At 42.4% G+C, this 15,266-nt stretch overlaps 1 protein-coding gene across 5 annotated transcripts in view; it reads left to right on the forward strand.

Annotated features, from left to right (window-relative positions):
• The first annotated feature begins 393 nt into the window (after positions 1-393).
• map3k4 (mitogen-activated protein kinase kinase kinase 4) overlaps positions 394-15,266 on the forward strand; it is a 216,128-nt gene continuing 201,255 nt past the window's right edge. The window contains exon 1 of one of the 5 annotated variants that reach the window (XM_043696303.2): positions 394-437. In XM_043696303.2, coding sequence (XP_043552238.2) covers positions 409-437 — 29 coding nt within the window. In that variant the 5' untranslated portion in view covers positions 394-408. The other 4 variants (XM_043696305.2, XM_087991522.1, XM_043696302.2 and 1 more) reach the window with 4 other exon arrangements.

A 15,266-nucleotide genomic window follows, 5' to 3' on the forward strand; every position in this document is an offset into this window, starting at 1 on the left:
CCTATTTATTTCTCAGCCCCCTCCCCAGATCTGATGAAGAATCCTGCCCGAAACGTCGGCTCTCCTTCCACTCGACCTTTTTCCAGCTCCGACTCTCCACCGCCTACAGTCCTCACTATCTCCCACGAGTGGCTATGAGCCAGTGCATTTGCAGCAAAAAGCTGCTGGTGGTTCTTCCAGACAGGTTGGTGTCTGAATGGCTAGCAGAGCTTGACAGAGTGGCACCAATTACCACGAAGAGAAAGACTGACCTCCACCAGCCAGCCAGCAAGCAAACACCCTCAACACAAATCAATTAACTTAAAAATCTCAACCCTTCGCCTGGAACCTACACGAAATAAACGATAAAACCTTGCTGGGGAAACTCAGCAGGTCTGGCAACATCTGCGGAGAGAATAAAAAGTTACCATGTCGACTCCAGACACCGTTCTTAAGAGGTAAAATATCTTGATTTATGAAACAGCGGAAGCTTCCCCTCTGAGGGCCTGATGCAAAGAAAAACAAAATCACCACGGTTGGAAAAAGTAAGCAGCCGATTCCTTTCCCCTTTATGTTCCTGGGGGATAGAAAACAGTTGACCTGTTCCTTCCCACGCGAATAACTGCAGTGAATTGATGTATTCGAGTTAATGTGCTTCAGGTTGATCAGACAATGGGAAATGAACACAGAGGTGTGCACACACCTGGAGGCAGTGTTTTCAGTTGTTGTTGTTGTTGTTGTTGTCCGTCTTGCTGCCCTCTGCCGGCTGTAGCCGGTTGCCCTAGTTACCACATACCGGTCGCAAGATGGCCGCCTCGGTAGTAGAGAGGCGCCCGAGTGCTGGCTGACGACTCAGTCCCTGCAGCTTGCAGCCACTGGGTGGACTCCCACCATTTGTTTCATTTTTTGCCTCCTTCCCCCCTCTCCAGAAAACTTTTGAGTGCTTCTCTCTCTCTCTCTTTTGAAGACGGCAGCAGCAACAACAACTGGTCATGGCGTGCACTTTGCACCAGTAAGGCTACCGACATGGAACCGTCCGAGCTGCAGCCGCCTCAAATGCAAAGGTACAACAGAGGGCGACGGCTCGTGAGGAGAGGGAAGGGGCAAACGTTTTATGTACGTTTAAGCCAAGGGTTTGCAACGTGAAGGACGTTTCGAGAGTCAACCGAGCGGGGAGGGGTATATGCAGGGCTGCAGACTGGGCCGCAAGCAGCTCCTGCCAAATAGTGATCTCCCGGTGGCTAGCATAGGGCCACAGCCCCCGCGTTTGCGCACAGCCACCCTCGCCGCTTCCTGCCACATAGTGCACAGATGAAAAAATACTGCAGCTTTTAAATTGCACCTTGAAAAGGGGGAAAACCCCATGCAACATAATTTTAACTTCTTGCATTCTGTAGAAAAATGGATGAGGTTACGTATGCATACAGGTGTTTCGGCATAAGTTATAGTTACTTGCAGGAAATTGTTGCGAATGAGCGAGTTTCGTTTGGGAAAACACTGACAATAGTGGTCGGATTCTGCAGCAAAACAAAAAAAAGAACTAAATGCATAAAAATAAATGCTCTGGAATGGCTGTGCTGCTGTTAAAAAAAAAATCTGAATCATTGAGCTGGTGGAGATGTTACAATACTTAACACATTCTCCTCGGCCCATTGATACAAAGGAGTTTAGCAAAAGGTGCGTCAGGTCATGCACAATGTGCTCAAAACTGCACGAATGTAGTTCTTATAACAATGTTGGAGATTTATGAACATTCAAAAGTAACCGTTTGAAGAATTGTTACAGACCCTGCTTGCAGGGTGAAGTTAGGCTGATTTAGAATTGTATGGCAGTTTCTAAACTGGAGAAAGTCCGGCTGATCCCTCCACTCCCTCTTTACAGATAAACAGTCTCTAGAATTGCGAAGCTATGCTAAGTTCAACAGCTTTGTGACCCAGAGCTCGTGTCCACCTAATTCTGTCTCACAGGACTAGGTGCATGGAAAACAGTTTTATATTGTTAGTTAAAAATCTTAATTGGTAACCTTAACATTTGTACCAGTATTTTTCTTTATCCTAAAAGCTGTACAGCGACTCCAGTGCCCGTAGGGCTCTTTTGTGTGCTAGAGTTGTTCTGAAACATTTTCTCCCCTCGTGGAACATCTAATGCATCAGTGAACAATTTATTCAGATTTAGCCGAATCTCAGGACTTTTACGTGCATTGACACGGTTTGTGCCAGAACCGGAATCTGGTGTTCACCGGAGGCGATGAAGTTGAAAAGAAGTGCAGATTGTTGGGTATCTTGTGGACGTGGTGTGGGTTGCTCGTTTTTTGAGAAGTCTACTAGTTGCAACGTAAATTCTGGGAAGAATATTCTAAATTCAGAGTTTGAGTGGGAGTTTGCGACAAATGTGATGTAGATTGAGAACAAATCCACAGATGCTGATGCTGAAAATAACTTTTTGCAATGTGATTAGCTCACGTTGCTTCTTTCCTTGTTTGTCTGGAAACTTGTATAGCCGATTGAGGAGAACTATTGTGCCGATCGGACGGCGGAGTGTTTCAAGCTGCGGTTTTAATGCACTTCAAGGGCAGCGCTGCATTTTCCGGAATATTTTGTTTTTCTAGGGTGCGGCCGTTTCGTTTGCAATTTAGTACGTCTAAGTAATGCTGCTATATGTTTATTCTGGAATTAAGGATGACTGAAGTTTGCGGTGCAGCAAGGCTTGTGATTAGCATGATGCTTTATGACCATTCTTTGCCATTTCTGAATAACTGTTAGCACGCAAAATGCCAAATTATTTCTAATCGATTAATTTTCTCAACTAGCAAAATGTTGAGCTAAATCTTCGCAGGAATTATCTTCCTTTTCCTCACTCTCTTTCTTTCCTACCCATCCCGAAATTAATTTCTGCCCTGGAGAGTGAGATAGGTGTAATTTTGCCCAAATTTTGGATGCGTAGAATTTCCCGTTTTTTTTCTTAAGGTATTGTCTTCAGTCCCTGCCACAGAATATTCCATGGCTTAGTCCATCTTTTTCTCTCTGAAGCTGAACCACTTGGTGTCTCATCTCACCCTGAGCTGAGCTCTCAGTCACATACCTGCTTTCATTAATAAGACCATCTTCTGAATGGCTCATCATTTCTTTGTTATCTCAAGTATTAAAGAATTAAAAATGCTTCCCTTGCTTGCGTCCTGTTAACTAACCTTCACAAACATAGGGTTTCTCTTTCTCTTTATCTTAGCACATAAGTTCTGTTCAAGTATCATGTGATCTCAGTTGGCTCCCCTTCTGTGAAGGCCTCATTCTGAATATTTTCCTGATCATCAGATCCTTCAATGGCTTTAGGTCTAAACTCTTGCAACTTGAGTGAAATGTTTAAGATCTGGAGGGGTCTTGTCATGGTGAATGTGGAAAAGATGTTTTAGAATCAAGAACCTAGGGGTCACTATTTCAAACATGAGAATTTCTTTTCTCGGTGGGTCATGAATCCTTGGAACTCTACTTCCAACATATTTTGTAGAGTCTTTGAATATATTTAAAGCAGAGTTAGATTCTTATTATACAAAGGATAAAAGGTCATGGGGTTAGACTGGAATGTGCCGTAATCAGGTCAGTAATTCTTTATCTTAGTGTTCACACAGGCTGGAGGGGCAGAGTGGCCTTCTGATTCATGTGTTCTGCATCCTTTTGAAATCTCTGCTCACCTTCAGTTCCTTTTTTTTGTGTTCTTGATTTTCACGTGCTTTATCGGTTATAGCTATGCCTTCAACCACCTTGTGCTAAGATTTGGAATTGATTCTCGACATGCTCCATCTCTCTGCTGCATACGTTTTTTTTAAACCCTAACACTGACCAGGCTTTCACTTATTTGCCCTATTATATCTGTAAAATCTTGTTACATGAGATTCTAATGAAACGAGTTGGAAATAAAAGTTGTTGTTAGACTGGAATTTGGGACATGTAATTTGATGCAAATGGACCCATTGTACTACTAGCTACCCACATGTTCACATCACAGTAGACTGCTTACTAAAGATATCTCTGCTGTGCTTCCTGAATCACTCATTTTAATATTTGTCAGCTAGAGTGTCTTGGAACCCTATTATGAAAATTCCACATATGTTTAAAAACAAAATGCTGGACTGACTATTGGATGAATCACCTAGGCATTCTTTTTCGGTGAAGGAATTGGTTTGTAATATTACAATTGTGAACTCTGAGCATGGGGATGTTTCATTATTTAATTAGCATAATTGTCCATCCAGGTCCCAGCATCTGAAGCCACTTTTGTCATTGTGAAAATGAAAGCGACTGTTTTTCCCCCTCCTCCTCATTTCTTCCTTTGTTATTCAGTTACAAAAACTGCATGTGAAATTTCCCAACTCCTGATTTTTTCCTGTGATTAAATTATCATATGGATTTTTCAGCACTGCATTATTGTATACTTAGTGAATTAACACACAGGATAAAACTACATTTGAAAGAAATTATTATATTTTCAAAACTTAAGCATGTTATAGAGTCATAGAGATGTACAGCATGGAAACAGTTCCTTTGGTCCAACTCGTCCATGCTGATCAGATATCCAAAATTAATATACTCCCATTTGCCAGCTCCTGGCTAATACCCCTTTTAAATCCTTCCTATTCATATACCTATCCAGATGTCTTTTTAAATGTTGTAATTATACCAGCCTCCACCACTTCCTCTAGCAGATCATTCCATACACTCATCACCCTCTGCGTGAAAAGGTTGCCCCTTATGTCCCTTTTAAATCTTTCCCCATCTCACTCTAAACCTATGCCCTCTAGTTCTGGACTCCCCTACCTGGGGAAAAGACCTTGCCCATTTACCCTATCCATGCTTCTCATGATTTTATAAACCTCTATAAGGTTACCCCTCAGCTTCCAACATTCCAGGGAAAACCCCTCCAAGCGTTTTCAGCCTCTCTCTATAGCTCCAACCCTGGCAACATTCTTGTAAATCTTCTCTGAACCCTTTCAAATTTCACAGCATCCTTCCTATAGGAGGGACACCAGATTGCACACAATATTTCAAATATGGCCTAACCAATATCCTGTCTCAAGGCATTTAACAGCATTAAAGTTATGAAGTAGTTTTGTAGGATAGTCATCTTGAGAAGTGTAATGTAGGAATCAAGCCAGCTGATCTCTGTGCAGCAACACCGTACAAATGGCAGTGAATTGAGGACCGAATAATCTGACATTCTTTGAGAATAAATATTGGCCAGGACACTGAGAATGAATTCTTGCTCCTTGAAATAGCCCTGTATAATAGAGTCATAGAGATGTACAGCACAACAGACAGCTCAGTCCGACTCATCCATGCCGACTCATATCCTAAATTAATCTAATGCCATTTGGCCCATATCCCTCTAAACCCTTCCTTTTTTTTAGATTTGATTAGATTCCCTACAGCATGGAAACAGGCCCTTCGGCCCAACAAGTCCACACCGACCCGCCGAAGCGCAACCCACCCAGACCCATTCCCCCCACACCTACCCCTAACACTGCGGGCAATTTAGCATGGCCAATTCACCTAACCTGCACGTTTTTGGAATGTGGGAGGAAACCGGAGCACCCGGATTAAACCCGCCCAGACACTGGGAGAATGTGCAAACTCCACACAGAGTCGCCAGAGGCGGGAATTGAACCCGGGTCTCTGGCGCTGTGAGGCAGCAGTGCTAACCACTGTGCCACCGTGCTCCCCACTAATCATGTACATATCCAGATGCCTTTTAAATGTTGTGATTATATAAGCCTCCATCACTTCCTCTGGCATTCGTTCCTTACACTCAAGCCTCTGCGTGAAAAAATTGCCCCTTAGGTCCATTTTAAGTCTTTCTCTGGCCTCCTCTACCCTGGGGAAAAGACTTTGACTATTGGCTCTCTCCATATCCCTCGTGATTTTATAAACCTCTATAAGGTCATCCCTTAGCTTCAGACTTTCCAGGGAAAATAGCCCCAGCTTATTCAGTCTCTTTCTGTAGCTTAAAACCTCCAACTCTGGCAGCAACATTGTAAATTTTTTCTGAACTGTTTCAAGTTTCACAACCTCCTTCTGATAGGGAGGAGACCAGAACTGCACAAGGTATTCCAAAAGTGACCTAACCAATGTCCTGTACAGTCCCAACATGACCTCTCAATCCTATACTCCATGCGTTGATCAATAAAGGCAAACGTACCAAACAAACCCCTTCACTACACAGTCTACCTGTGACTCCATTTTCAAGTAAGTTGCTTATATTCATTTAAGGTGGCAAGTGAGTCTTTGGTTTGTTAGCTCTGGCACTTTTAAGAGTCTTTATTACATTGAAGTTTCAGTCTATATTGTTTTTGAGTTTCTGAAAAGGGTTGAGTTTGCTAACTCAATGACTGTTACTCATGAATCAAAATAATACACCACTGCTGTATTTTGTTGTGAGAGCTGTGATGGTTTGGTTTCCAGATATTTAGTTGCAGGAAGTTTCCATGTTGGGCAAGCTATGTGACAAATTAGAGATGAAGTTGTTCAGAGAGATGGTGAGCTCAAGCTGGACGTTTTTCAGTATATATTTTCAAAGAGTACCATGGACTTGAAAATTAATAGTTGTGAAACATGGAAAACAATGACAGTAACAGGGACATAACAGTTTACAGAGGAACCTCAATTATCCGAACAAGATGGGCGAGAATTGATTATTCGGTTAATCGATTCAATGCCTTTCCTCTGGGGCTCGGGACCTTTCTATTAAGTCTGTTCACCATTCAGTAGATAAGGCAGCACCACAGCACGTGCGAGGCTCTACCCCTAAAACCCCATCCAACACAGCCCCCTGCCTGCCTCTCAACACCTCCCCCAAAGCCCCATCCAATACTGTCCTCCGCCCGCCCCAATACCTCCCACTCCCGCCTGCCCCCAGCACCTCCCTCCCCTTATTCCCCCAATACTGCCCCCGACAGCACACCGCCCACCCCCAAACCGGTCCAGCTCCGCCCCTGCCCGCCCCTCCCCCTCCGGGGCAGCCGGAGTGTGGGCACCAATAGTAAGACTGCTATCTTTCTGTGGTAAGTCTCCAAATAGCGTACGCACATCTTTTTAAACTGCAACGTTTTGGTAAGTTCCACCTCTGCCCTGTATGGGACAATGTTAGAGAGAATATCTGGGAAAGGGGGTTTAGGGTTCTTCCCTCTGTAGAACTCCAAGAAAACTGTGGGGGGGGGGTGGGGAAGAGAAGAGAGAGTGCGGGAGGTCAGTCATTTGGAGACAGTGCCATCTATATCCAGGACTGTTCTTGGCAGTGATAGTTTTTAATCAATATAAACAAAAGATGCGATCAGGGTTGAAACAGCTCTTTCATGTAATGTTTCTATTGGTACCTTGGGATCTCCTTCGAATAATTGATATTCAGATAATTGAGATTCCCATGTAATAGGAATGGTAAGGTGTGTTGCTGGACTCGTAGTTCAGAGACCTGAGTTTATGTCCCGCAAACGTTCATTGATCTAAAGTAATCTAATCTAATCTAAAGTAATCTAAAGAAATTGTCACTTCAATAGCTTAGAGTTCAAGTTCAATTAAATTTCGAATTAGAAACCAACCACATTCGTAACTGAAATGACTTAAAAACTCATCTGGTTCACAAGTAACATTTAGGGAAGGAAACTGACTCTTGCCTTATCTGGTCCACTTGAGAGTTCAGATCCATACCAATGCTCTATTTTGCAGGTTTCATAATTGAATATGAATTTCACCAACTTCTGTGATGGTATTTGTCAGTGCATTAGCTCATATCTCTGGTTTGCTAGTTCAGTGGTGTTAAGGATACGTCACCATACCTTCCTAAGGAAAAAGGGAAATGCTACAGTCCCTCAGATGCAGGATGAATTGCCTCTCGAGCTTCAGCCCTTGTGTATGTAAGAACTTTTGACACCACCCCCCCGAGGTAACAGTGGCTGAAGAACCTGAACTTGAGGGAATTTATATTTGCCAGGATTTGGTGTCGGAGAGACTGTTAGGTCTGAAGGTTGATAAGTCTCCGGGGCCTGATGGTCTACATCCCAGGGTACTGAAGGAGGTGGCTTGGGAAATCGTGGATGCGTTGGTGATTATTTTCCAGAGTTCGATAGATTCGGGGTCGGTTCCTGAGGATTGGAGGGTGGCTAATGTTATACCACTTTTTAAGAAAGGTGGGAGAGAGAAAGCAGGAAATTATAGACCAGTTAGTCTGACCTCAGTGGTGGGAAAGATGCTGGAGTCTATTATAAAGAATGAAATTACGACACATCTGGATAGTAGTAACAGGATAGGACAGAGTCAGCATGGATTTATGAAGGGGGAATCATGCTTGACTATTCTTCTTGAATTTTTTGAGGATGTAATTCTGAAGATGGCCGAGGGAGATCCAGAAGATGTAGTGTACCTGGACTTTCGGAAAGCTTTTGATAAAGTCCCACATAGGAGGTTAGTGAGCAAAATTAGGGCGCATGGTATTGGGGGCAAAGTACTAGATTGGATTGAAAATTGGTTGGCTGATAGGAAACAAAGGGTAGTGATAAACGACTCCATTTTGGAATGGCATGCAGTGACCAGTGGGGTACCGTAGGGATCCGTGTTGGGACCGCAGCTTTTTACAATATATGTTAATGATATAGAAGATGGTATCAGCAATAACATTAGCAAATTTGCTGATGATACAAAGCTGGGTGGCAGGGTGAAGTGTGATGAGGATGTTAGAAGATTACAGGGTGACCTGGACAAGTTAGGTGAGTGGGCAGATGCATGGCAGATGCAGTTTAATGTGGATAAATGTATGGTTATCCACTTTGGTGGCAAGAACAGGAAGGCAGATTACTACCTGAATGGAATCAATTTAGGTAAAGGGGCAGTACAGAGAGATCTGGGTGTTCTTGTACACCAGTCAATGAAGGCAAGCATGCAGGTACAGCAGGTAGTGAAGAAGGCTAATAGCATGCTGAAGAAGGGCATGTGCCCGAAACGCCGAATCTTCTGTTCCCTAGATGCTGCCTGACCTGCTGTGCTGTTCCAGCAATAAAGTTTCAGCTTTGATCTCCAGCGTCTGCAGACCTCACTTTCTCCTCCTAATAGCATGCTGGCCTTCATAACAAGAGGGATTGAGTATAGAAGCAAAGAGGTGCTTCTGCAGCTGTACAGGGCCCTGGTGAGACCACACCTGGAGTACTGTGTGCAGTTCTGGTCTCCAAATTTGAGAAAAGACATTCTGGCTATTGAGGGAGTGCAGCGTAGGTTCACAAGGTCAATTCCTGGAATGGCAGGATTACCTTACACGGAAAGACTGAAGCGACTGGGCTTGTATACCCTTGAGTTGAGAAGACTGAGAGGGGATCTGATTGAGACATATAAGATTATGAAAGGATTGGACACTCTGGAGGCAGGAAACATGTTTCCGCTGACGGGTGAATGCCGAGCCAGAAGGCACAGCTTAAAAATACGGGGTAGACCATTTAGGATAAAGATGAGGAGAAACTTCTTCACCCAGAGAGTGGTGGCTGTGTGGAATGCTGTGCCCCAGAGGGCAGTGGAGGCCCAGTCTCTGGATTCATTTAAGAAAGAATTTGATAGAGCTCTCAAGGATAGTGGAATCAAGGGTTATGGAGATAAGGCAGGAACAGGATACTGATTAGGAATGACCAGCCATGATCATATTGAATGGCGGTGCAGGCTCGAAGGGCAGAATGGCCTACCCCTGCACCTATTGTCTATTGAGTCTGGATGAGGATGTGAACTTAGGATGGGGTTTGTGCATTGAAATAGATTTTTCATACATTTTAGTTAAAGTTGGACCTCAGTAATGGGGTTTTATTGTTGTACTTCATTACTCATTCACTAAAAGTATTATATTGAAATGTATCCAAAGTCAGTTTCGATATTTACAATAAAGTGAAATTGAAAGCCCAAGCTTGTCTGAGCATCACCCAATTTGGTTAATAAAGTTTGAGAAAGGTTATAATTGCATTAGAATATTCAGAGAAAGTTCAGATTTCTGGAAAAAAAAAGTCAATCTTTAAGAAAAGATTGAGCAGCTTGCTTATTAAAATTTAGAAAAATGAGAAATTATCTAATTGAAAAGAGGATTTTGAGGGGACTTGGAAGGGTGGATGCTGTAAGGATGTTCAGCTTGTAGGTGAAATTGGAACAAGGGAAAATATTTTAAAAACTGTGTCTCTCCCATTTAAGATTAAGATGGAGTTTTTTTTTTGATGATCTGTGAATTGTTTCTCTTCCCTTCACCCACCCACCCGACAAAAGGAGGCTTAGTTATTGAATATGTTGAAAGCCGAATTAAATTTTGTTATTCGAGGGTTATGGAATGCAGAGAGGAGAATGGAGTTGAGGCCATGACAGAGCAGAACTCGGGTTGAAATAAGAGTAACTGACCTTGACCCCCATCCAACTGCAACATTGACATCCTAGTGGTTAACATTGACCGGAAATATATCGACTGGATCAGCCAAATAAATATTGTAGCTACAAGAATTTGCTAGATGCTAGGGGTTCTGCAGCAAGGAACTCACCTCACTCCCTAGTGCCTGTCTACCATGTTCAAGGCACAAGTCAGGAGTGTGATGGATTACTGTCTATGTCTGGAACTCCAACAAGACTTGAAGCTCAACACTATCCAAGACAAAGCTCATTTAATTGGCATCCGTGCAACATTTTGAACTTTTATTCCCTCTATTAAAAGTGTGCGTTAAGTGTGTACCATTTTACAAATGCAATACAATTTGCCAAGATTCTTTAACAACATCTTCCAAACTTGCGTTCTCCACCACCTGGAAGATCAAGGCCAGCTGGAATATGAGGATACTACCCACTTCAATGTTGTTTTCAAATATCACATTCTTCTTATGACACTGGGTAAACCCCTCTGCTAATTTAAACTAGCTGCAAAGAGAAAGTTCAGCTCACGCCATAATTTGTTAAAATTCAAGAGGCAAAGAACCATCACAGAGGTCACTATTTAAAGTAAATATTAACAGCTTTATTCTTTAAGTCCAACAGGGAATATTAAAGCTAACAATTATGTATAACTCCTTTCTCTTAAACCTATCCTTTACCCCTCACTCTAGAATACTCGTCCAACAAAAAAATCCTGATTTTAAAGATTTACAAAAAAAAAATCACTTTTCAAAAACCAGTCAGCTTTGTCGATTTTCCTCTGTAGATTTTCTCTAGGTCAGTTTCGATGTTCGGCGCGCACACGTCTTGTACACAGGTACCCTTCAGAGAGCTCTTCAACTAGTAGTCTATTTGTGGATGTCCTTGGCAGTTCTTCGAACTGTTCAAAATGAGGAAAGAAGCGAGTCAAACACTCTGGGCAGGCAGGAACAAAGCAGAGAACAAGGTAGCACTGATACATTGAAATAAATGCAGTTAAATTTAAGAGGCCTCACAGGGAAGGCAGATTAACTCAGAGTGTGGTTAGGAACATGGGACTGGGATATCATAGCAATTACAGAAATGTGGCTCAGGGATAGATTGGACTGGCAGCCTAATGTTCCAGATAACACATACTATAGGAAGGATAGAAAGGCAAGAGAGGAAGTGGCATGGCGTTTTTGGTAAGTGATAGCATAATGGCTGTACGGGAGGATATTCCCGGAAATACATCCAGGGAAGCTAAGTGGGTGAAACTGAGAAATAAGAAAGGGATGATCACCTTATTGGGATAGTATTAATGCCCCCAATAGCAGGAAGTTGAGAAACAAATTTGTAAGGAGATTCCAATTATCTGCAAGAATAATATGGTGGTTATGTAAGGGGATTTTTAACTTTCCAAACTTGGACTGGGACTGCCACAGCGTTAAGAGCTTAGATGGAGAGGAACTTGTCAAGAGTGTACAAGACAATTTCGAGTCAGTATGTGTCAATACCTACTGGAGAAGGTGCAAAACTTGACCTACTCTTGGGAATCAGGCAGGGCAGGTGACTGAGTTGTCAGTGGGGGAGCACTTTGGGGCCAGCAACCATAATTCTATTAGTTTTAAAATAGCGATGATAAAGGATAGACCAGATCTAAAAGTTGAAGTTTTAAATTGGAGGAAGGCTAATTTTGACAGTATTAAGCAAGAACTTTCAAAAGCTGATTTGCGGCAGATGTTTGCAGGTAAAAGGATGGCTGGAAATGGGAAGTCTTCAGAAATGAGATAACAGGAGTTCAGAGACAGTATATTCCTGTTGGGGTGAAAAGAAGGGCTGGTATGTGTAGGGAATGCTGGATGACTAGAGAAATTGAGGGTTTGGTTAAGAAAAAGAAGGAAAAATATGTCAGGTATAGACAAGATAGATCAAATGAGTACTTAGAGTATAAAAGCAGTACGAGTATACTTAAGAGGGAAATCAGGAGGGTAAAAAGTGGACATGAGATAGCTTTGGCAAATAGGGTTAAGGAGAATCCAAAGGGTTTTTACGAATACATTAAGGACAAAAGGTTAACTGGGGAGCAAATTGGACCCCTCAAATATCAGCAAGGCAGTCTTTGTGTAGAGCCGCAGGAGATGGGGGAGATACTAAATGAGTATTTTGCATCAGTGTTTATAGTGGAGAACGACATAGAAGATATAGAATGTAGGGAAATAGATGGTGACATCTTGAAAAAGATCCATATTACAGAGGAGGAAGTGCTGGATGTCTTGAAACAAAAAAGTGGATAAATTTCTTGGACCTGATCAGATGTACCTTGGAACTCTGCGAGCTAAGGAAATGATTGTTGGGCCCCTTGCTGAGGTATCTATATCATTGATAGTCACAGGTGAGATGACAGAAAACTAGAGGTTGGCTAACGTGGTGCCACTGTTTAAGAAGTGATGGTAAGGACAAACCAGGGAAGTATAGACCAGTGAGTCTGAAGTCAGTGGTGGGCAAGTTTTTGGAGGGAATCCTGAGGGATAGGATTTACACATATTTGGAAAGGCAGGGACTGATTAGGGATAGTCAACATGGCTTTGTGCGTGGGAAATCATGTCTCACAAACTTGAGTTTTTTGAAAAATTAATTAAGTGGATTGATGAGGGCAGAGCATTGGATGCCTAAGTAAGGCATTCGACAAGGTTCCTGTGAGAGACTGGTTAGCAAGGTTAGATCTTGTGGAATACAGGGAGAACTAGCCATTTGGATACAGAACAAGCATGAAGGTAGAAGGCAGATGGAGGGTTGTTTTTCAGACTGGAGGCCTGTGACCAGTGGAGTTGCCACTGATTTGGATGTGAATGTAATAGGTGTAGTTAGTAAGTTTGCCGATGACACCAAAATTGGAGTTGTAGTGGACAGCGAAGAAGGTTGCCTCAGATTACAATGGCATCTTGATCAAATTGGTCATGTGCTGAGAAGTGGCAGATGGAGTTTAGATAAATGCGAGGTGCTGCATTTTAGGAAAGCACATCTTAGCAGGACTTGTACACTTAATAGTCAGGTGCTAGGGAGTTGCTGAACAAAGAGACCTTGGAGTGCAGGTTCATAGCTCCTTGAAAGTGAAGTCGCAGGTAAATAGGATAGTGAAGATGATGTTTGGTATGCTTTTCTTTATTGGTCAGAGCATTGAGTATAGTAGTTGGGAGGTCATGTTGTGGCTACACAGGACATTGGTTAGGCCATGTTTGGAATATTGCATGCAATTCTGGTCGTCTTCCTATTGGAAAGATGTTGTGAAACTTGAAAGGGTTCAGAAAAGATTTACAAGGATGTTACCAGGGTTGGAGGTTTTGAGCTATAGGGAGAGGCTGAATAGGCTAGGGCTGTTTTCCCTGGAGCGTCGAAGTCTGAGGGGTGATCTCATAGAGGTTTCCAAAATCGTGAGGGTCATGGATAAGATAAATAGGCAAAGTCTTTTCCCTGGGGTCGGGGAGTCCAGAACTAGAGGACATAGATTTAGGGTAAGAGAGGAACGACATAAAAGAGACCCAAGGGGCAACTTTTTCACACAGAGGGTGGTGCATGTATGGAATGAGCTGCCAGAGGAAGTGGTGTAAGCTGGTAGAATTGCAATATTTAAAAGGCATCTGGTTGGGTTTATGAATAGGAAGGATTTAGAGGGATATTGACGAAGTGCTGGCAAATGGAACTAGGTTAGGTTGAGATATCTGTTCGGCATGGAGTAGTTAGACCGAAGGGTCTGTTTCCGTGCTGTACCTTTTTATGACTCTATGTCTGGTTTTATTCCCCAAAACATTGGATTGTTGAATTCGTTTTAATATTGTCAAAATAGTAATTTCAGATTTGATTGGATTTTGGTATCTTGGGCCATAATTTAATCTAGCCGAATTTGAATTTGTTTTTGTTTCATGGAACTCACCTGCTATTTGTTTCAACCAAGTATTACATTCTTTCTTTGTTCAGGGCACTCTATGCTTTCAGTCCTTGCTAGCTTTTCAACTCTCTTAAAGGTACAGTGCACCTGTACACCTTCATAACTCTCTGAAAATATATTGCTCTTTGTTTCTTGTTATCAGGAAAAGATCCTGGAACTGCCTCCCTGACTACGCTGTGGTTGTATCGACACCATGACTGCAGTGGTTCAAAAGGTGGCTTGCCAATATCTTAAGGATAATTAGGCGTGGATAATAAAAGCAGACCTTGTTAGGTTTGTTCACATCCCATGAACAAAGTTAAAATATGATGGACTACTGTACAGCTATTCAGTCTGAAGGCAGGATATCTTCATGGGACATTCTTCACAAAGAGATCCAATCTTCCATGTTAGAGAAGCCTTTTCTCAATGTGGTATATGTCACAGCTGCACAAGCAGCTCTCGTGATACTAGCATATAATTAAACTAATTCCAAAATCCATTTCCCTTACGTCACTTCTACTTTATACACACCTGTCGAAGTACAAGTCAAAGATCTTGATGAGAAATGGACATCACAGCAGGAACAGTGGCACATTTGCATCATACCCTGAGAAGAGATGCAGGGACTCTACTGTGCAAGTAATAATTATGTACTCTATGTATTTAATCAAAATGTGATCCAATAGGCATATTATCCATTTTGAGCCATAGCATCCACCTCTTATGAGCAAATCTTTCCTGGTGTTGCTCAGGTGAGTGTTCTAAGGATCATTACAATCTTTCGGTTGTAAGTTAAAAATGTTCAGTTTAAAAACAACATGCTGGAGAAACGCAGGACTGGCAGCATCTGTAGACAGAGGGAGACTGTGTTAATGTTTTGAGAAAGTAATGACTTCGGAACAGAAGGGCTGAAAATGATGGATTTTATGCTGTTAACTTGGGAAGGAAGAATAAGGGGGACAGATGATGAGGGT

The sequence above is a fragment of the Chiloscyllium plagiosum genome, unplaced genomic scaffold, assembly GCF_037043375.1.
Source record: "Chiloscyllium plagiosum isolate Xiang-an unplaced genomic scaffold, Cpla_swu_hap1 HiC_scaffold_10, whole genome shotgun sequence".
Lineage (NCBI taxonomy): Eukaryota > Metazoa > Chordata > Chondrichthyes > Orectolobiformes > Hemiscylliidae > Chiloscyllium > Chiloscyllium plagiosum.